Source organism: Colletotrichum tamarilloi, assembly GCF_030869305.1.
Source record: "Colletotrichum tamarilloi strain Tom-12 chromosome Unknown Scaffold_144.1, whole genome shotgun sequence".
In the NCBI taxonomy this organism is placed as follows: domain Eukaryota; kingdom Fungi; phylum Ascomycota; class Sordariomycetes; order Glomerellales; family Glomerellaceae; genus Colletotrichum; species Colletotrichum tamarilloi.
Genome location: NW_026849527.1, coordinates 30,612 through 50,483, shown reverse-complemented (window position 1 = coordinate 50,483; position 19,872 = coordinate 30,612). Strand labels below are relative to the sequence as shown.

The 19,872-nt window shown below is 53.8% G+C and overlaps 6 protein-coding genes across 6 annotated transcripts; 3 read left to right on the top strand and 3 right to left on the bottom strand.

Annotated features, from left to right (window-relative positions):
• Positions 1-1,098: 1,098 nt before the first annotated feature.
• Positions 1,099-3,461, top strand: CTAM01_15037 (transcriptional regulator; the record flags this gene model as incomplete). The annotated part of the gene is made up of 7 exons (XM_060531036.1): positions 1,099-1,228; positions 1,365-1,387; positions 1,632-1,649; positions 1,829-2,141; positions 2,320-3,104; positions 3,158-3,354; positions 3,410-3,461. The coding sequence occupies 7 exons, from the start codon at positions 1,099-1,101 to the stop codon at positions 3,459-3,461; spliced, it is 1,518 nt and encodes a 505-aa protein (XP_060374389.1).
• Positions 3,462-4,006: 545 nt separating this feature from the next.
• CTAM01_15036 (uncharacterized protein) lies at positions 4,007-7,401 on the top strand (the record flags this gene model as incomplete). Its single annotated transcript, XM_060531035.1, has 8 exons — positions 4,007-4,076; positions 4,137-4,511; positions 4,574-4,840; positions 4,921-5,477; positions 5,593-6,193; positions 6,249-6,815; positions 6,979-7,082; positions 7,192-7,401. 8 exons carry the CDS (start codon positions 4,007-4,009, stop codon positions 7,399-7,401), a joined length of 2,751 nt encoding a protein of 916 aa, XP_060374388.1.
• Positions 7,402-7,656: 255 nt separating this feature from the next.
• Positions 7,657-9,713, bottom strand: CTAM01_15035 (glutamate decarboxylase; the record flags this gene model as incomplete). The annotated part of the gene is made up of 5 exons (XM_060531034.1): positions 7,657-8,481; positions 8,556-9,152; positions 9,246-9,269; positions 9,333-9,360; positions 9,433-9,713. The coding sequence occupies 5 exons, from the start codon at positions 9,711-9,713 to the stop codon at positions 7,657-7,659; spliced, it is 1,755 nt and encodes a 584-aa protein (XP_060374387.1).
• Positions 9,714-10,986: 1,273 nt separating this feature from the next.
• On the top strand, positions 10,987-11,616 carry CTAM01_15034 (uncharacterized protein; the record flags this gene model as incomplete). The annotated part of the gene is made up of 1 exon (XM_060531033.1): positions 10,987-11,616. One exon carries the CDS (start codon positions 10,987-10,989, stop codon positions 11,614-11,616), a length of 630 nt encoding a protein of 209 aa, XP_060374386.1.
• Positions 11,617-12,940: 1,324 nt separating this feature from the next.
• On the bottom strand, positions 12,941-16,683 carry CTAM01_15033 (ubiquitin elongating factor core; the record flags this gene model as incomplete). Its single annotated transcript, XM_060531032.1, has 5 exons — positions 12,941-13,835; positions 13,897-15,299; positions 15,385-15,589; positions 15,638-16,305; positions 16,624-16,683. The coding sequence occupies 5 exons, from the start codon at positions 16,681-16,683 to the stop codon at positions 12,941-12,943; spliced, it is 3,231 nt and encodes a 1,076-aa protein (XP_060374385.1).
• Positions 16,684-17,986: 1,303 nt separating this feature from the next.
• CTAM01_15032 (TRAF-type zinc finger) lies at positions 17,987-19,424 on the bottom strand (the record flags this gene model as incomplete). The annotated part of the gene is made up of 2 exons (XM_060531031.1): positions 17,987-19,251; positions 19,316-19,424. The coding sequence occupies 2 exons, from the start codon at positions 19,422-19,424 to the stop codon at positions 17,987-17,989; spliced, it is 1,374 nt and encodes a 457-aa protein (XP_060374384.1).
• Positions 19,425-19,872: the final 448 nt, after the last annotated feature.

Sequence of the window (19,872 nt, the reverse complement as noted above, 5' to 3'; positions counted from 1 at the left end):
CGATTACTGGTTGTAACCCACTTCTGCCCAGCTGCGCCCAGCCTTGGATACCGTGCCGTGAGTCGTGATTTACTAATAAGATTGTGGCTGTAAGCCTCAGAGTTTATTGAAGTGGTTTCTCACGATTGAGGTTGATGAGTGAAATCGCACGCAGTATTGAGTGAGTGAAGGTTGAGTGAGACGACGAAGTAGCATCCCCCGCTTGGGTCAGGTACTTTCCACTACCAGGAACACAACAACATCGATCTTGCCTGTCCTGGGCTCGTCCCAAAGGCTAATGTGTCGAAGTGGGTGGGAAGGAATGCCGGGTGCTCAATTAGCTAACCCACTTCCCATGGCAATTGGGTACGGATACGCCGCCTGCCCGTTGTCGTTTTTTTTCCTTTTCCTTTTCTGCGAAGCTTTCAGCCAAGGTACCAGGTTGGTTCCCTCTCGCCTGGCTCGCCTGGTTCAGCTCCCATCCCATTCCCTTGGGACTGATCATCATTTGCTCATTGCGCCAAAAGCCCGCACCCATTTTTTCTTCTTCTCCATGCGACTGTCCAAAGCCACCACGACCAAAACACCAACACCTACACCTACACCTACACCACAAATTGCGACCACGCTCGAAAACGCCCACGATTCCGCGATCCCCAGACCCGAGGCGAATGAACGTACCAGGAGGACGAGGACTACCTAGGAACTTGGAAAAGAGGATCGGCAGTTTCCAACGAATCCCTCGCAATCCGTGTCCAACTCGAGACCTGCAAGGCGGGACAAATCCGAAAGCAAGCAAAGCAAAGCAACCATAGCCGAACTCAGCCCGCCGGCTACCCGCACGCGACAACCTCGTTTTCTCTACCACTCTGTCTGCAGAAACCCGCCACGCCCAATCTTTTGCGCAGACACTCGAGAGTACACCACGGTCGATTAGCATTATTCACCCCCGGTGTCAAATGATCTGCGAAACCTCGTCTACTGCGTAACCTTTGAGGTCCAATGGGAGCCGCTGCCCCATTGAACTGATTCCGAGCCCGCCCTCCACCACCACCACTCCTACCACTACCACCACCACCACCCATAACTGCTGCCGTCACCCGTCCTGGGTTTCTCGCCATGCCAGATAACGGCAAAGACGTAAAGTCCGAAGCGCAAGACGACAAGGAAAAGCGTGACAAGACCGAGAACAATGGTGGCCATGCTCACTCGGCCAAGAGCCCCAAAAAACGCCGCAAGGTCAACCACGGTATGTTGAACCCCACGTACAGCTGCGCGCTGTGTCCGCGGGCTCCCTTGAGACTGCGATTGCAGCTGCTGCAGCGACTTTCTCTCAGTGCCGCAAGTCGTGCGGAAGCACCAGCTAATGTCATGTGCCCTCCCAGCTTGCGTCTACTGCCGGCGATCTGTAAGTCAGATAGCCCTTACCCAAACAGCATAACTGGCATTGCTTCCCCGGCTTCGCGCATGGTGTTGACACTATCATGTCTCTGCGATTGCTGCCGTGCGATGATTATGCCAACCAACGAAACCCCTACCTGCATATACGCGCAACTTCGTCTCCCTGCAGAAGGAAACCTGCAGGGCCTGAATAAACAATAAGCGGGAAAGAGAAAAGATGGCTGACGGATAGTGTCTTGCCTGCTCTATAGCATATGACATGCGATCTCGTATGTAAGATCTCTTTCTTCACACAACCTTGACACATGACGGGCTGCCTTGCTGCGGCGTCCGTTTATCTCTGTCTCCCCGCGCTGTCCACTCGGCTTCCTGGAAGCTCTGCGCAGGCGCGAGCGCGCGCATGCCGTTTCTTTGGCTCGTACCACACCCGCTGACATGTTGTGCCTAGGAACGACCATGTACAAGATGCATCAAGCGCAATATTGGCCACCTCTGCCACGATGAGCCCCGCGATGCCGATTCCAAAAAAGCCAAGAGCTCTCACGCGCCATCCGCTGTCGACGAGTCCGAGACAACGCAATCTGAGCTCACGAGAAGCTCCATCGACCAATCTGCGACCGGGTCCATGGGCCCGCCGCCCCCTTTCGACCGCAAGGCGGCTGCTTTTGGCGCCGCTGTACTGGGCCAGGGGAACCCGCTGCACCTCGTGTCACCGGGGGCAGGCACCGGCATGGTGGGAAACGGCAGCAATGTGAACCAATGTAGGTCTTCACCCGCGGGCTTGTTCTCCCCCTTTTCCACAGTGCCGTGCTGTTCGTACTTGGGGGCTCCTTGCTCTTTTTGCACGCGTCTGCGCTCTCCAGGGAGTACAGAAGGACAACAAGCAGCCTCAACTTGAGAGAGACTCGGAAGCTAACGTGATGCGCCCCGGTCGAACAGTCGCTGGATTCTCCGATGCCTGGTTGACGGCCCAGAACCACTACCACGACATGCAAAGCTATCACCCCAACAACTACTTGATCGCCCCCGAAGTCACGCACGAGTTCAACCTGTTGAATGACTTTCTGCAGACGAGCTTACTGGATGACGGCGGCATTGTCTCGGACGAGTCCCAAAACAGCCCCGCTTTCAGCAGGACCGCGGGCGCCAACGATATGCTGCCGACGTTTGGAAATCATAATGGGAATAACCGGGCCGGTGCTAGCAATGGCAATAATGCGCTTTCGCAGATGCTGCCTCCACAGAACCTGGAGCAGGGCAAGGCGATATCACGGCCAGGCAGCATCGTTCAGGGCGACAAAGACAAGGCGCGTGAATACTACCTCCAGGCGGCCGATCCGTCAGGAAATGATACCCCTGAGGAGCGCATGGACCGTGTATTAAAGGCCAAGTACGAGGCCGGTCTGCTGAAGCCTTTCAACTACGTCAAGGGCTACGCGCGACTGGGCACGTACCTGGATGGCCACATCGCTGCATCATCGAAGCAGAAGATTCTGCGAACGATCGATCGATTCCGACCCAAGTTCCGCGAAAAGGCGCAAGCTCTGACGGATATGGAACTGCTCTACGTGGAAATGTGGTTCGAGAAACAGCTCATGGAGTACGACCGTGTATTTGCGAGTATGGCGGTGCCAGCGTGTTGTTGGCGGAGAACTGGAGAGATCTTCAGAGGCAATAATGAGATGGCGGAACTTCTCCATGTGCCTGTGGAGAACCTACGCGATGTACGTGTTGTGGTCATTTCAAGCAAGTCACGTTGCAACTAACCAGATCATAGGGCAAGATCTCACTCCACGAGATTCTGACGGAAGAGTCTCTCGTGCGATACTGGGAAGAGTTTGGAACCATCGCCTTCGATCCCGCTCACGATACGTTACTTACAGCCTGCACACTAAAGAACCCAGACGACAAGGCGACAGACCCGGTGGTTCATTGCTGCTTCTCATTTATGATTCAACGAGATAACCACAAAATGTTGGTATCCGCCCACCCACTAGTCTCGCGCCTTTTGAAGCTGACAAGTAGACAGCCCTACACTCATTGTAGGTAACTTCTTGCCCAACGATCCAGCCCGGCCGTAATCGTTTGCATTGCAGGGGGACCTATTGGAAAACTTTGGTTTGGGGGAGGGGGGGTTGGAAACACAAAATCAAAGGGGGCAGGCGTTATTGGATACCAGAGCATTCTCCGGTTCGGTTGCATTTTGAACGTTCTTCTGCATAGGCGGGAGGAACGGTCCACCGCCAGTACATAACAGGCACATCTAGTATAGCCTTATTTTCTTGTTTGAAGCCTCAAGTAATCGCTTCCCATCATGCCCTTCAGGTCCTGTTCTTTCCGATCCGGGTCAGAAGCTTGTCTAGGGAGAGTAGCCCCGCGTCCGGATACAGGTGCTTTCGAGGAAGGCGCATACGAGATTCATGCCTGTCGCGAATGACTTGGCACTTGGCACTTTCGCATCGTATCACCTCGGTCTTTTTCAACCTCTTCGCTCTTTCCTGAAGGAAGTGAAATGCTTTCATTGTCATGCACCCGTCGCCCAATATTCGCTCTCAACTTGCTCTCCACGAAGTGAACACCTGGTTCACATGATCTCGACCTCCCAGGTCTGCCCTCGCCAAGCACAATGCACCCTCAACGGTGCGCAAAGTCGCCCAAAAGCAACAGCAGCGTTGACAAGATCAACTCCTTCGCAAGTCCGTAGCATCCCGCAGATGAAGCTTTCGTGGTCTGCAAGCTGACCTGTAGTCTGAAAGCATTCTCTCAGGCCCTCTCGACGCGCCTCCCCTCCGCAAACGATACCCTCTCCATCGGCGCCCTGCTTGTGGAGCTCAACCCCCAGCTTGAGACGATTATCCGTTTTTCTGGTAGTCCAAGAGCGAAATCCCAGAGGGCGGAGCTTGACAGGAGGGGGACGGAGCTTTGGAATCTGTGTACCCGACAACGTCGTGATAATGTAGACGGGACGGCGGCAGCACCGGCTGCGAGGAAGAAGCTTTTGTTGCGGAGTAGGACGTTTGCTTTCTTTATGATTAGCATCGCGAGGGGTGTTCCGAGCGGTGCTGAGCCGCAGCTTGCGGATGTGGTGCATGTGATGAAGTTGGCGCTCAAGGCGGGGAAGACGTGTCTTGGTAAGTCGGGAGTTTAGCGGGAATTCTTGGGATGAAGAGGAAGCTACTTACATGGTGTATAGATGAAGGTGGTACCAGCTCGAGTGCTCTGAAGCTCGCCGAAACTGTGTTCGAGAAGGGGGCGGGATACAGCGCGACATTAAGTCAGCTACAGGCCAAAATGTTGGGACCGGATGATTTGCAAGAATGCAAAAAGCTGGACGCTGAATACTTCATACTCCGAGCAGCACTGGCAAGTTCGCTCTTGAGTTTGATGATGCGGCCGCTCCTAGAGCTGACCGTGGAAGATAGGCCTGGAAAACGGATAACTTTCCCGTCATGGAGTTCATGTACAGCAAGGGACACCTCCAGCCGAATGCGCTCGATCCTACTTCGGCCGAGAAAATGACAGAGATATTATTCGAGATAGGCAAAGACCTCTCCAAGAAGGAAGATTTCGGCATGGCGGTAAGGTGGCTCGAACGGGGGTACGACATCATCAACGCCCAGGACCTGTCGCTTCTCTCCCGCGACGCTATCGAGCTGCGCCTCTCCGTCTGTCAAGCCCTGATTCACGCGCTTCTGGGCCTCGGCACGCCAGAGTCCTCGGAAAAGGCGCTTGACCTAGTCAGCTACATCGAGTCCGAGATTGGCGAGAAGCCCGTTGTCCTCCTCCTTCGCTTGGAGCTCTTACAGAAGGCGCCGGCCGAGATATTTGACATTGAGGCCTATGCTGATATTCTGAGGCGGATGGTGCGTTCTTTTAACTTCTCCGAGGCGCACTTTAAACTCTTGGTTCATCACGCACGAAAGTTGCATGATAAGAGCCCGACGCTGGCGACGAGCGTCGTGGATGGGATGCTTAGGGGCACTATTGTCTCTTCTGGACGCGGAGAGTGGGTCGAGAGACTGGTATTGTTGAGGATATGGATGGAGACGACGCAGAGAGATGGTATGATGGCCATAGAAGAGCTGATGGGGGTTCTGGTAGGCGTCCAAGATAACCTGAGTGAGCCTTTCGGGGCTTCTACGGCAGTCGGAGCTTTGACTGTGAGCTTGATCCAAGGAAGATGGAAAAGAAGCAATGCTAATATTGGTGCAGCTTATTTGGAAAAAGATCGAAGTCAACTACAATCAGGGACACTTCGACTTCGCAGATGGCTGGTGCCAAATAGCCCTGCAGCCTCTGTTCCAAAATGGCGGACCTGCGAATATGTCGAGACTTGGCAGGTGTGTATCTTCGCAGGAGTCTCACTCTACGTACACTGACGACCGTAGAAAGCTCATTCTCTGTGCCCTTGGAAGAAACAACGCCGAGAGGGCGAGGCAAGTCTTTCAGGGCATGTCCGAGACAGCGCAAAACGAACCGATGACGAGGTACCTCATGTATAAGGCTGCCCTCCGCTCATCCGACCAAGAATTGGCTGCTCAGTGTCTGGAAAGAGTAGCTCTCTCAGCACCAGAGGACCCTAATTTTCTCTATGCTTGCGTCCTCGAGGCGCAACAGGCTGGGGATAAGGTCTGCGCGATGCAGGCCATGAAGCAGCTGGTGGAGAAGTTCGAGTTCAGCGAGACGTCTCCGATTCATTTGCCAGCGCTGTTGCGGTGTAATATCCGACTCGCTGTCTCGATTGCCGAGAGCGTAAAGGGGGCTAGGGAGCGGCAGAGTACAGTGGAGGAAGTGCTTGTGCTTTTTGAAGGAGGTGAGAGTGCATTATTCATCGGAGTCCATCACAGACTTATCATGTCGTCTTTTAGCTATCGAGGCAATCCAGCGAGGCCTCAGGGACAAGGATGGTAACCGGCTGTTCACCGTCAAGGAACTCGACTGGTTCTGCCAGAACGCGTATAACCTCGGCCTCAAACACTCGGACAGCTGGGACGTAAAGAATCTTATCCGACTTTACAACAGCTGCCTCGCTATCGCGAAGCATTATCCAGAGGATCTCCCTGCTGAAGCTGCGAGTGACCTCGCGTTCAGGACAATGTTTTGCGACTTCATCGCGGCCGCCGCTCTCGTATCGCTCGCCCGGACGGAAGACAACGTCGAGCAGCAGCTCCAGCATTATCTCGTCATGCGGAGGCATGTCGTGGCGTACAATGCAGCTCTGGAGAAGCAGATGAGCGATGGTCTGGCTACGAGGCTGAAGAGCGATCTAACGGCCAAGCTGGCAACTTTAATGGTGTTTGATTTTGAGGCTGCCATGGCATTGAAAAAGACTGATGAGCTGGGGTTCATCATCCGTACGGCGGTGACGTGTCGGGACGTGAATACGCTCAAGGCGATGGGTGATATTGCGCTGCGAGGCAAATTGCCTGGACAAGGTAAGCAGCCTAACCCACCACGGATTGTTTTCCATCATAGGTGGCTACGAGGAGACCGTTGCTTACCATGCCGTGTTTCCACTGCTCGCAGCTCTCTATTCCACACTAGGCGTCATCGTCAACGAGATCTAGGAGCTCGAGAAGATGAAGGGCGACAGGCTAGCAAAGTACATCCGGTGCATGTTCCACGCCGTATTACCACTCGATGCGGCGCTGGGGCAGAGGCTGATGAAGCAGGCCGTCGACGTGGCGAGGGATTCTCGCAAGGTGCGCTTGCATTTCCTCTGCTGCTCAACCCTCCTTCCCCTCCCCCCTCTTCGCTGTTGGTCGGCATGTTTCGTCAGGCAAAAACACTAAGAGCGATTTCACTTGACAGAGCCAGCATCCGTTCCCGGCCGAAGAGCTTGAGTGGCTCGTGACTGTGGGCTTTAACCAGGCAGTGGACGCTTACAATGTCCGACATGATGACGAGTGCAATACGTGGGCGGATTTGGCGCTGAATTTGGCACATTATGCTGATGACGGTGGGGAGTTGGAGAAGACGGTGCAGGAGAACCGGATGAAGTTGAAGTTTGACTTGCCTTGAGATTAGTTGGCCACAGATATATGCTCGCTTAGTTGATGACCATCCCAAGTAGATCCAATGACTGGTGTATTCTTTTCTCCTCTACAAACCTCTTGTGCAAAATACAAGCGCGAGAAAAAGTAATACCGTTCCTTTCCTCTCGTGTAGTATATATCCCCAACCGCCAGCCTACGTTACCCAAACCTTGTTTGGCTTTGAAGCCGTCGTAGTTGCCCCTGCCGCCACCGCACCAGTGAAGCCATCGTATGCGTCGTGTCAATCGTTTATTTCGTGCCGTAAGTAGTTTGCGTCTTTATGACAACAACCGCGGAAGGGCTTAGCAGATGGCATGCGTTTTGCCAGTCTTACCCTGTAGGGAATGCTTTTCCTTCTGTTCAGACGCGGTATGGTTAGTGAAATCTCATCCTGGGTGGGTTCGCGCGGGACCCGGGGGTTTTGGGGACAAACTCTGAACTTTGGATGGTTGTGGGTTGACTTCGAGCTGGTGAGGTGGTGCTTGTTGATGTACTCCTGTTGCCTCTTGACACCGTCCTGGTCCATCTGCTCGAGCAGGCCCATGCAGAGCTTGATATCGGTGATGAGGGCGTCACAGCGTGATTTGGAAAAGTCCTCGCGGACAACGACGCGGAGCATCTTGAGGTCGTCAGTCTTGGGTGCCATGGTGTAGGCGGGCACGACCCAGCCGCGGACACGAAGCTGATGAGCGAGCGCAAACTCGTCGTAGTGGCGGACGCCCGGCTCGCCCTCGGCGCCGGCGGGGACTTCGGGGAGGCGGAAGGCGACAAGGGGGAGACCCTCGCCGGAGCGCTTGGACATGATACGGAAGCCGAGGACCTCGAGGGACTGGGAGAGGTAGTCTGCGGTGCGGGTGAGGTTTGACATGATGGCGCGGTAGCCCTTCTTGCCGAGACGAATGAGCTGGTAGTATTGACCAATAACCTGTGAGGCGCCCTTTGAGAAGTTGAGGGTGAAGGAGGCCTGGTCTGCGCCGAGGTAGTTGATGTTGAAGACGAGTTCCTGGGGGAGGAACTCGGCAGAGCGCCAGACAACCCAGCCGACACCAGGATAGACGAGGCCGTACTGTAGTTTGTGTGTAAGTGAGTGAACCAAGAAGTTTGATACTCGGTAATTGAAGCACGAGAGAGGGAAATTACCTTGTGACCGGAGACATTGATGGAGACGACATTCTTGAGGCGGAAATCCCACTCAAGATCAGGAACGACAAAGGGAGCGACGAAACCTCCGCTGGCAGCATCAACGTGGATAGGCACATCGAGGTTCTTCTCGATCAGCAAGTCATTGACAGCCTTGACGTCTTCGTACTCGCCCGTGTAGGTGGTACCCAGGATGGCGCAGATACCAATGGTATTCTCGTCAATAAGGTCGACCGTCTCCTTGGGATCAATGACGTAGCGGTCAGGCGCGCAGTAGACGAGCTTCTCCTCGACCTCGAAGTAGCGGGCGGCCTTTTCCCAGCAGACCTGGACGGCGGAGGACATGACAATGTTGGGGTGCTCAGTGGACTTGCCCTCGGCCTGGCGCTTGTTCTTCCAGCGCTTCTTCATGGCGAGGACGGCGAGCATGATGGCCTCAGAGGAGCCGACGCATGAGGTGCCAACGGCGCCTACGCCTTCGCCCGCGCCAACGTCGGCGTGGAAGAGCTTGCCAATCATGGAGACGCAGCGGTTCTGGATGTCTGCTGAGGCGGGGTATTCTTCGTAGTCGATGAAGTTCTTGCTGAAGCTCTCGGCCTGTTCGTGGGAATACCATTGTTAGATTTCGGGATCTGGGTTCGTGTATGCGGTGCATAATGAGGGAGAAGGTGTTGGTGAGTATTTATTTACCATGAGCTTCTCGGCTTCTTCTTCCTGGGGCGGGGTGTTAGCTCGGAATGTCACTACGGTTATTGGATTCGTCCAGTATTCACTCACCATGTAAGTTGTCACAAAGGAAGCCAGGCTATGAAGACGGGGGTTAACGATGGCCAGAAATGACAAGAGATTCCCGTATATGACGAAAGGAAAGGCCTACTTGAGCATGGGGTTACCGTCGAGACTGAGCTCGTCTTTGATCATGCGGTAGGCGACCTCCTTGGGCATCTCGCTCTCGGGCATCTCGCTCTTGGGAAGATCCTGGTTGGCGAAGCGAGAGCCATAGACGCTCGTGGTGTAGCAGTCATCGTGGTCGGCGAGCTGGAGCTGGACTTTCTTGAGCTGCTGCTGGACCTGGCGGAGGCTGGTGGCGGACGAGTCCTCGGCGCCGGAGGCAGAGCCAGAGTCTGGGGGCGTGTTGACGGTTGTGAGGTGAACCATTTTCAAGTGAAGAAGTAGCGGAGGGTGTTGGAGTGAGAAAACTGTGGTGCGAGGAGAGAAAGGGAGCTTTGAGCGTGGTGGGAAGCGGACGGAGGAGGATGTTTATATGAAGTCGAGACCGTTGACCTTTTACTGGAGCCGAAGCTGGAGCTGGAGCTGGACCTAGAGACTGGGCCGAGGCGAATGAGCAGGTTGGAGAGAAGCAGAATGGGAGAATCTGGGAGTGGGAGCGAGGGGGAAGAAGGAGAAGAAAGAGAACAGGAGGAGGAGGGGCATTCACAGGGCCAAGCCATGGAAGCAACAAGCGGAGCTGGGAGGGCGGCCGTGGCACTGCGCTTGCATCTGCACCTGCACCTGCAAGTCTAAGGCAAGGAGCTGGAACTGGAACTGGAACCGGGACCAAGGAAGCTACCCGAATTTAGCTACCTACCTATCTACCTTAGGTACACTTGGGTGCTAAATGAAGGTAGCTAAGCAGCTTGAACTTACATTGAGGTACCTTCTGGAGTACATTCCTGGCGGGGTGGACGGCAGAGCTGGGACCATGTCAAAGAGACTTGACAGCTACAGTCACAGCTCCGTCCTCACCAATACCATGGCCCATTCCGTCCACTTCACCCAGCCCAATGGATCGTTGAGGGAGAAAGGCCGAGAGAACCGGATATGGAGACGTGGAGTGGGAGCTCTGGGAAGAGAGACCGAAAGAGAGAGGGCCAAGGCCAATGGCAGATGCAAGTGGGGTGACACCGTGACGCGCGACTTGGGGTGCCCTGAAGCCGGCACGGATGGCGGGGGGCACAAGACGGTGTAGAACGGTACGTACTGCCTTACATAAGGTGCAGCTACATGCATCATTGACAGAGTCCTTGGCAGGTACTCGAGAGTAAACCCGGTACATGCCGCCTCCAGTGCCTCACCTCGCATGCGTAGCGTACTCCGTACTTACAGTGTCGACAGAGAGTTGCAAGTCTGCTTAGTCGAGACACGTCTAACCGCTGGCCTCCCCCCTGATCGGTGAAGAATCTGCCTAGTTGTAAGGTACGGATAGGATGGGACGATGTGCCGTCACCTTGTTCCCCCGGAGCCATCCAGGGAAATCCCCGAGCAAAGTGAAAAAGACTCGGGCAAAAAGGGGCGCAGGAGAACAATATCCGCAAATCAGCACCCGCCAAGAAAAGAAGTTGAGGTTCTAATACCTTATAGTACCAACAGAAACGGGATGACTCTGGGATGTTGCCGCGACATTCTGTTGCCAAAAGCACGCGTTTTCCATATGAAGCTGCGCCCAATGTCTCTAAATCGAGGTAAGGTATGTACGAGGGCGGCCTCCCTTCATCTCCGTTTACTCCTATTCACTCTATCGCTCTTCCACGTCTCTCATCCTTCCTATTCAACAGTCTACATACAACACATTTCCCCATGTCTCGGCTCTCGAGGCGTCACAGCAGACACACACAGACATGCGTGTCCAAGGATCCCCAAGTCCCAAAAACGACGCTACGCCCAAAGCTTGGCACGGGTGACATTTCGGGTGGCCCACACCAGCTCTGAGCCAGCAAGGAACACTCACCAGCGGTCCAGTGGTCCAGCGAACCTCGCGCGCCCCACGTTTCGCCCAATCGTCAGCCGTGCCGTTCTTCCCGCCACAGCGGGCGGTCCCTCCCTGGTCTCCATCCAGAAGTCCAGAGTCCAAACGAACCTGAACCTTGAAGCACATCCATCCATTGCCCGCTACAATTCTCTCACTCTCCACTGGCATCCGCTTCATCGACGAGATCCCGTCGATGGTCTTTCAGCTCACTCATGCGTTGTTTGTTTCACGGCAGTGATTGGAGATGTTAAAAACCGGGGGATTGGTGGACACTGGGTAAATCGGCTCGGATATCAATGCCTAGCACCGTAACACAGCCCTGGACCCCAACGACGTTGCGGCAGTCTATTCCTTTCGCTGAACCTTCACGTAAAACAAATCGATACAGTACCGGAGTAAGAAACGAATAGGAGAATGGAGCAAAGCTACGCGAAAACATAAAGAAGGTCAAGGATGAAACGGGTAAACAAACACCTCAGCATGGAGTGAGCCAGACGGGTGATATCAACAGCGCCTCGCTAACGGAGTAGGTAATTACCCTCCGTTGCCCAATGACATCATGACCGCCTGTTCATCCCCAAATCACCTCAGCCAAATCTCACCCAAGAACAAACAATACCAGCATCGGGGAGAAAGACAACATGCCATTTCATTTCCTCGCCCAAGAAACCCAGTCCCCTAAAACCCCGAACCGCCAAGCAGCCATCACCCAAAAAAAAAAAAAAAAAAGTTCCAGACCGAACATGACCTGCTGATTGATAGTCCGAATGAAGAAATTCCCCGTATCCACCAAAGAACAACACCCCCACGGACCATGGATCATCATCACCGCCTCACCCTCCCACGTCTCCCGATTTCCCCTGTGGCTGAGCTTCACCCATCCCGGACACGACAGCCGCCATCCGACAGCGGCACGAGTGGTTCGACTTTTGTTTTGGCCCACATCCGCAATCCGTAATCCCTCAATCTCTCTTCACGATTTACCCAGCTGCTTGCTACCTTACTCCAAAACTTCCCTCTCGTAATCTCGGTGAAGGACACCCCGAACACGGTCAGCAAACGTACCCCAATACAGCAACCTGTACAACGCATCATTCTCGCCTCTCTTTAACTTCTTCGTAATACCCTCATGCCCGGTGAAGCAAGTCCTGAATCTCATGTTGCCCCAAAATTGACCTTTCGGCCCGGGCCCTCCACGGCTTCAATTCCTCCGTTCGCTCATCTCACCCTTGAATTCCCCAGCTTCCTGTTTGCTCACTTTACTGAAAACTGCTTCGTCTTCAATTTCCGGTAACGCCGGGTTGGCCTAAGGTGTCTGGGCTATTCATCTGCAGTTTCGGTCGCATGTTGAACATCACTTTGGGCCTTAGGATTCTGCCTGATTCGAGAGCTGATTTAGTTTCGCTGTCACAAATACCTGATGTCTCGCTGTATCTAAGCCTATGCTATCCGCAGCATCAGACGCTTTCATTCTCAGCGTTCGCTTTCCAGAGACGTGCTTGTGCGTCTATCCCAGGCCTACCATCTGCCTGTGCCTGTCTGTCCCCGTCCTTGGAGAAGACCTGAACGTCTAATCAACGAGAATGCCAATGCCCCTTTGCCTTCCAGTCCTGATCATGGTGCCGTGTCCCGTTCATCAGCCTTCCGTTGTGTCCATCGCATCGCCGCCCGTTGCCCTGGCCTTGGCCGCCGCAATCTTCTCCTCCCTCCACTTCTGAATCTTCTCCTTCAGCTCAGTGTGCGGGATGGCATCATCCACCGTCATCGGCTGTCGCGTAAAGGGATCCTTGGGATCGGACAGCAAGTGCTGCACAATAGTTCCCCGATCAACAATATGCTTCGATGGCAGGATAACGGGATCCTTCATCAAATCTCCCATAATCGGGTCTTCGAACTCGGCCGGGATGTCTCCAAGATCCAGCTCGGCCTGGTCCGCAATCTGCTTCGACTCGAGGAACTTGGCCATCAACGTGTCGAGCTGCTCGAGTTCAACGGCCTCCTTCATACTGCGCTTTGAGAGAATGAATCTAGCCTTGTCAAAGACCTCGGGCTTATACGAGCGACCATCCGAGGCAACAGCGTCGATGAACGCTTGCGATGAGCCCAAGTTGAGGTAGATGTCGATGAAGTCTGACAGCAGAACCCTTGGCTGGAAGTGATATTTGGTTGGATTGTTTACCTTGAGCTGACCCATCTTGGGTCCCGCAAGAGTCTCCAGGTTGTAGTTAAGCATGCTTGCCAGACGCTGGACAATTTCAGGCATTGTAAATGCTGATGTCAATGCAGATGTAAAGAGCTTCATCATCGCTAGCGTCTCATTGGCCAATTGCATGTATGAGCCCGCCTGGCCCTCCAATGCTGTCAACTCCTCTTGCTTCTTCTCTCTATCTTGCGTGGATAGCGTGTTGCCAAACTCCAACTCCTGTTGTAACGTATGGATCTTGGGGAACTTTGTCAGTGCCTCGTCAAGCACATAGGTCGCGTCATTGAGCAGCAAGTTGACGAATTGAACAAAGAATTGTCTGTTAACCCTGCGAGTTGTTAGTCACCCATACCGCACCCTGGCTAGAAGCTGAGACAGACAAAACTTACTTGCTCTCTCTCGTCAACTGCTGCTTGTACACATCATTGCCCCAAACGCACTTGATAACCTGGAAGATCTCGTATCTGATGTTGAACTTGTCGTAGAACTGGGTGTTAACACCAGTCGACTCCGCTTCGATGTAGAATTTCATGAGGGCATGCAACAGGTTATCGTTTGCAAACTTGGATCCGTAGAGCTGATCTCCCAAGACACCCTTCTTAAAGTGCGAGAATGGCCAGGTGCCGGAGAAGAGCAATGTGACCAAGGACGACTTGAGGTACGGGTTCTTGATGTACTCTGACGAACGCAAGAAGGCGATGCAGAGCGCAATCATCTCGCTGCCAACAGCAGACGGCATGATTTGAGGAAGGTAGCGGTACACAAACTTGAAGTTGTCAACCACGTCCTGGAGCGCATACTCTGGCAGGCACGCAAAAGCCTCAGGGGCCTGAGCAGGAAGGGGAAGTTGAAGATCCTTGTCGGGGGTGTAGCTGGACTGGCTAGCCAGGCGAAGAAGCCACACGGCCACGTATCGCATGAAGCGAAGAGACAGTTCTTGCATCTTCTCGTCAAGGAAGATACCCTCGATCGCGTACTTCATTGCGATTGCCTTCTCCAAGACCGTAGTGTGGCGCTTGAGTGTCAACTCAAACATTGCAAGCTGCTGAGGCTGGTTCTGGACTTTAATTCGCTCAGCTTCCATGGCAGCCAAATGCTTTTCGTACCACTTGATATCCCTTTCGAGACCCTTGAGCTTCGAGTTTGTTGCCTCACTGCCGTAGTGGTGCGCAGCCAAAGTCAAGAAAAAAACCTCTGAAATGAAGTTTGAGCTGCCTTGAGATTGAGTGCCGTAGAATGCATCTGACGTCGATTGGTCGGCATTGAGCTTGGTCTCTTCCTTGATGTCCACACGGGGGTTGCGGCGGAAATACTCCACTTCGATCCTGTCGACCTTTGAGAACGTTGTGTCCATGAAGGGAGAGCAGAATCGGTCCAATACGACAGTGAGGTTCATCATGAAGCCATCTGAGGACACCTCTTTGGGGTCAACCTGGAGAGCTCTACGCTTGTGATTGCCGTTGATAGCGGAGGCGAACCAATCGAGTACCCGACTCCGGGTGTCAGTGTCAGCTCGGATAAAGGCATTAGCGATCGTGAAGAGCTCATCCTGATGGACTCGAAGAATAGCCCGCAGAGCATCTTGGGATGGGGCAGCCTGGGTGCGGTTCAGGGCCCGTGGGTTCGGGAAGTATGTCATTGTCACCTCGGTTTGCAAGGGAGAGATGCGGAAGAAGGGTCCCAGGATCGTCTCCTTTTCAACATGGGATCCCAGCTTGTGAGCGGTCATGAAGTTAGGATGTTGTGCCAGTGCATTTAGCAGAGGAGGGAACTTTGTGTAGGACATCAAGGCCTATTCAAGTGTCAGTTCTGTTTGTACCAAAGACTGGGGCAATGGCTGAGAGATAGGCAAACTGGCGTCGCCAAGAAAAACTCACGCTGATATACGGCTTGTAGTCATCTTCCATGGACAAAGTCGACAACTTAATGCTGAGTGTGTGCATGGCTGTGGCAAAAGCAGCTGGGAATTGCTCATCCTCGGGAAAGCGCTTTACTGCCTCCCGCAAGAAGTCCAAGCAGACTCCATCGTCCTGCTCATGTCCTTTGAGCAGGTAGGTGACCAAACTCTCGGGGCGTGATCGTCTAGTACCACCTGTAAGCGATTGGAATGCTCAGAATGGGTCTACTTACCCAAAGAGATCCGGGATTGTGAGCGCAAACAAAGCGTTGCTAACACACAGTCTCTTTGCCTCCTCTAGAGCCTCCCTCTTCTCTGCCGTCTCTTTGAGTATGTTTGTACGGATGATGCGTTTGAATGAGGGAAGTAGGTAGCCGAGAAGGGGCTTGTCAGCGGGAATCGCAGTGACGGCCTCAAGCAAGGCACTATCGAGGATGGAGGTTGTCAATTTAAGCGGCGATCCGTTCTCTTGGAGCTCTTGGCTAGCTTCCGGCAGGAAGGTAAGCTTGTGTCCGTGGGTATCGACAACTCTCTCTGGGTCGACTGTGATCCGGAAAATATGGCTGAGGATTCGATCTGAAAAATCTTCCAATGACTCCTCCACATTTGCCTTTTTTGCGGGAGCAGGTGCAGCTGCGCGGTCGGAAGCAATTCGCTTGTGGTTCTCGGTGTTGTTCGATCCAGCTGGCGATGTACCACTACCGGACTTGACACCAAGCTGGTTGAAGGGATTCGAAGCGGCAGGCTTCGGTGTGAATGAGGGTGTTGGGCTGGCCGGGGCCTTGGGAGCCTTGACTTCGCTCGTTGCGGAGTTTGATGTCTCGGCGTCTGCTGACGATTCTCCTTCCGGCTTGGGGGATCTTGTCGAGGAGCCAAGCTTGGCGAGCCGTCGAAGTCGGATCTAAACAGACTGGTCAGATTGTTTTCTATGAGCTCAAATGATGACCTCAAAATCCCGACAGCCGTTGCCTTCATGTGTTCCGGGTGACATGTTTGTCGATTGCGCTCGCCACAATGGGTTCTCTGCTCAATCATCCGTATTGTCATAGTGTGCATAGGTCGAGTAGAACGGCGGAGAGGCGAGAGCGACCGGCGAAAGCAGTTCGTGCCGGACCGGACGTCTATATAAGGCGTGAGGGCATAGTGGGAATCGATGAGGTTCGAGAGTAGGAGCACTAGGAGGAGGAAGGTGAGAGGACGAGGGGCAGACAGCTCTTACATCGTTCATCTTCTTGACGTCGGGCGCATCGGGCGCTTGGTTGCCCTCGTTTGGATCCATGGCGGGCGGTATGGATGCTTTTAAGCGATGGTCGTAGTGAAGCAATCCGTTTCTATCGAGGCTAGCAAAGGTGCAAGGTTGAAGTCCCCGGATTGAAGGTGGGTTGGCTGGACGTTAACGTACAGGGCCTCGCGAGTTGAGGTCAGGAAGGTACTGTACCTAAGTGCGTCGGTGGGCAAGCGCAAGGTACGGACGGCCAGGTTGGTGGGGGAGCAAGCCAGGCAGGCGGTCACTGTGGGGCGACAGCGGACCTGTGAGGTGCCACGGATGAGTCCCTGAGGCTGTTAAGTCCGACTCCGATAAGCGGAAAGACCCACCAAGAATCTCAAAGTCCGCCGCCGTGGGGATGGGGGCCAATTACTAAGCTCAAGCTTTCCTGCTCACCTCAGGTTTTTGGTTCCAAGAGATTCGACACGACAGGTACAGAGTAGGCATCAATGATTCATGAAACGTAGCTTTTTCGTGTCTTGCCGACCGCCTGAATTGCATGGTTTAGCTTATGCATCAAAAGCTTTCGGATATCCTTATGTAGTCAACAATATGGGGATGCCGCCAGAGGAACAGCAACAAAGCACAGGATGGATGCTAGTACAGACTGCCTTTGCGCTACAGACCGAAGGTCAATCGAGCTCAGAAGACCCCTAAGACCCTTATTTTGATGAATTTCTCCCTCAATATGAAGCTACTGAGGCTTCAGATGAACGGAGTGAAACCTACGTCATTGGTGTGGCGATGGAACCCTGGGAAATCACCATTCTAAGGTTTGCTCCAAACATGTGGACACGGGGTCTATAAACGTGCGTGCTTCATTTGAAGGGCTAACCAAAACCTTGAGCTTTGGTCATGATGAACGTTAATGAGCACAAGTTATTTCACACGTGGGACAGTAGAGATAGCATTGCAAAGCTGCCTCCTTGTGTCAATTAGACTAGATACGAGACTACTTGCGTGTAACTGGGTGTCTTGCTGAACTTGCAGACCACCACAAGGGTATTTCCGTGCCTTTCCATTTCGCGTTTCGTTCCTTGGTCCCCGTTTGTCCCCAACGCCAGTCAAATCAACAATTTTAGTGGTACAGTCAGACTAAAGTCTGGAGAAGGTATGGAGCCCATCTAGGTCGGGGTTTAGATGTGAAGTGAGTAGAACGGAATGCGTTGCATCCGTTCTTGCTCATATCTTGCATCAGCCAAGATTCACCCCTCGCAACCATCCAAGATTGCTCTCGATCTCACTTGTATATGCAAAGATCCCCAAGCCCCAAGGACTGAGCATTGTTACCAAAGCCCAGTCCAGGGGAGATGTCTTAAAGGCGGGGGATACCATTTGACCCATCACTCAGCCGCCGAGATGTACTCGGAGTAGTGGCCTCGCCATCGCTGTCAGAGCTGCCCCTCGTTCGGCTGGTGCTACCAACGCTACGGTTGGCCAACCGGCTGCGCTCGACTTCCTCTCGGCTCTTGTTCATGAGCCATGCCATGTGCATCTTGAGAATGCCCAGGTTGCTCCTGATCTCGGTGATCTGATCCTTGATCGGCATGACCTGGTTCAGGACCATCACTGTCTGACGGCCCTCGAGGTCTGTAAACTCTTTCTTGAGCTCCTCCATGCGACGTTCCATGTCTTCGTAAATAGTCATGACAGCCTCGGTCGGTTTGAACTTTGGTCCGCCTTGGACATTGTTGAGGTTGAATACATCGTCCCAGGAGATGCAGTCTCGCCGCTCGTCCTTCATTGCCATGATTTGTCGCTCCTGGTCTTCCGTCTGCTTCTGCAGTTTTTCGATTTGTTTCTCTTGTGATTTGACCTTTTCTCCAACGAAAGCAACCACCCTGAAGGTACACTCGTCTTGATGAGTCGCTAGTGTCTTGCGAAGTGCCTCGTGCTTGCAACCAAAGTCATGATATGTGCAAGGGACCGAGGTTTCCGGGCAATGTTCGTCGCGATGTTGTCCCAACTCGGAGAGCTTGATGGTCTCTCCACACTCGGTACAGTCCGTCGTGTTTTTCGGGCACACTTTGCTGATGTGGTCGGCCATCGACGCCGCTTCCATCTTCTCCTCGCAGTATTCGCACGTCTGCTCAAAGTGCCAGCACTTGCCGGACACAGCCAACCATTGCTCCACCCTCTTATCACATGTTTTCTCGGGGCAGTCGTGCAGCGTGTATCGGCAACTGATTGTGTGCTTGACGACCTCGTCGCGCTTCATCTTTTCGCCACACCCTCGCTCAGTATTGGGGCATTCGACTACCAGGCTATCGAGGATATTCGTCAAAAGTCTCGACGTCTTACAGTCCCTGGCTCGGAATCTCGTCCGGTCGATGGGGCAGGTATCGGATGAGTGAACATGGCGCTTCAGACATTCCAGGCAGAAGGTATGGTCGCAGGGCGTAATGATCGGGGTGATGACGGGCAGCTTGCAGATTGGGCAGAGTAGGTTATCGTCGGGTTCTTCGACGTAGTTGAGGGCGGAGAAGTCGAGGAGATCCTTGACGTGACTAGGGCTAATGGAGTATCGCAGGGCCTCCCGGGTCGCAAGTTCTTCGACGGGCCACTGAGTAGGAGTTCGTGCTGTTTGTCTAGATGTTAGCTAATTGGACCCGGAGCTAGATCCGGGTGATTTCCATCAACTCACGCGTCAAAGGAATTGGGACTTCCTCGACAGAGCGCACAGCATTCTCGACAAGATTGTGTACGAGATGGGTGATGGCCGCATCTTCGTTGGGAAAGCCTTGGTGCGACATGGTGCAAAACTCTCCGCTCGTTATCGGTCGGGGCGCGCTCGGTGTAGCAGAGAGGATTACGAGATGTCTAGGAGGACCATGTTTGGGACCAAAGCAGCTGAGGGAGGGGGGCCAAGCTGCGGTGTTTTCCTTGTGAAGTGGTTCGGGTGGTGACGGAGGTACGGAATTTGCTGCGGTTGTGGGTATTGTCTGGTGGCGCAGAGGGCGATACTCCGGGGATCAGGCGCGGGTGAAGAAAGTGGAGGTTAATAGACTCTGAGGGAAGCACTGGAGGCTTTCGGCAACAGGTGGGAGGGTGACGTGACTCGAGCCGAGGGTCCACGTCCCCGATAAGCCGATAACGCTCAGGAAACGGCCGCTAAAACGCCGTGTGACTAAGCTTCGCACGGCCGAGGAACACAGTCCCCGCACATGGCATTGTCTGCCAAATTGCATGTGCTCGCTTTGG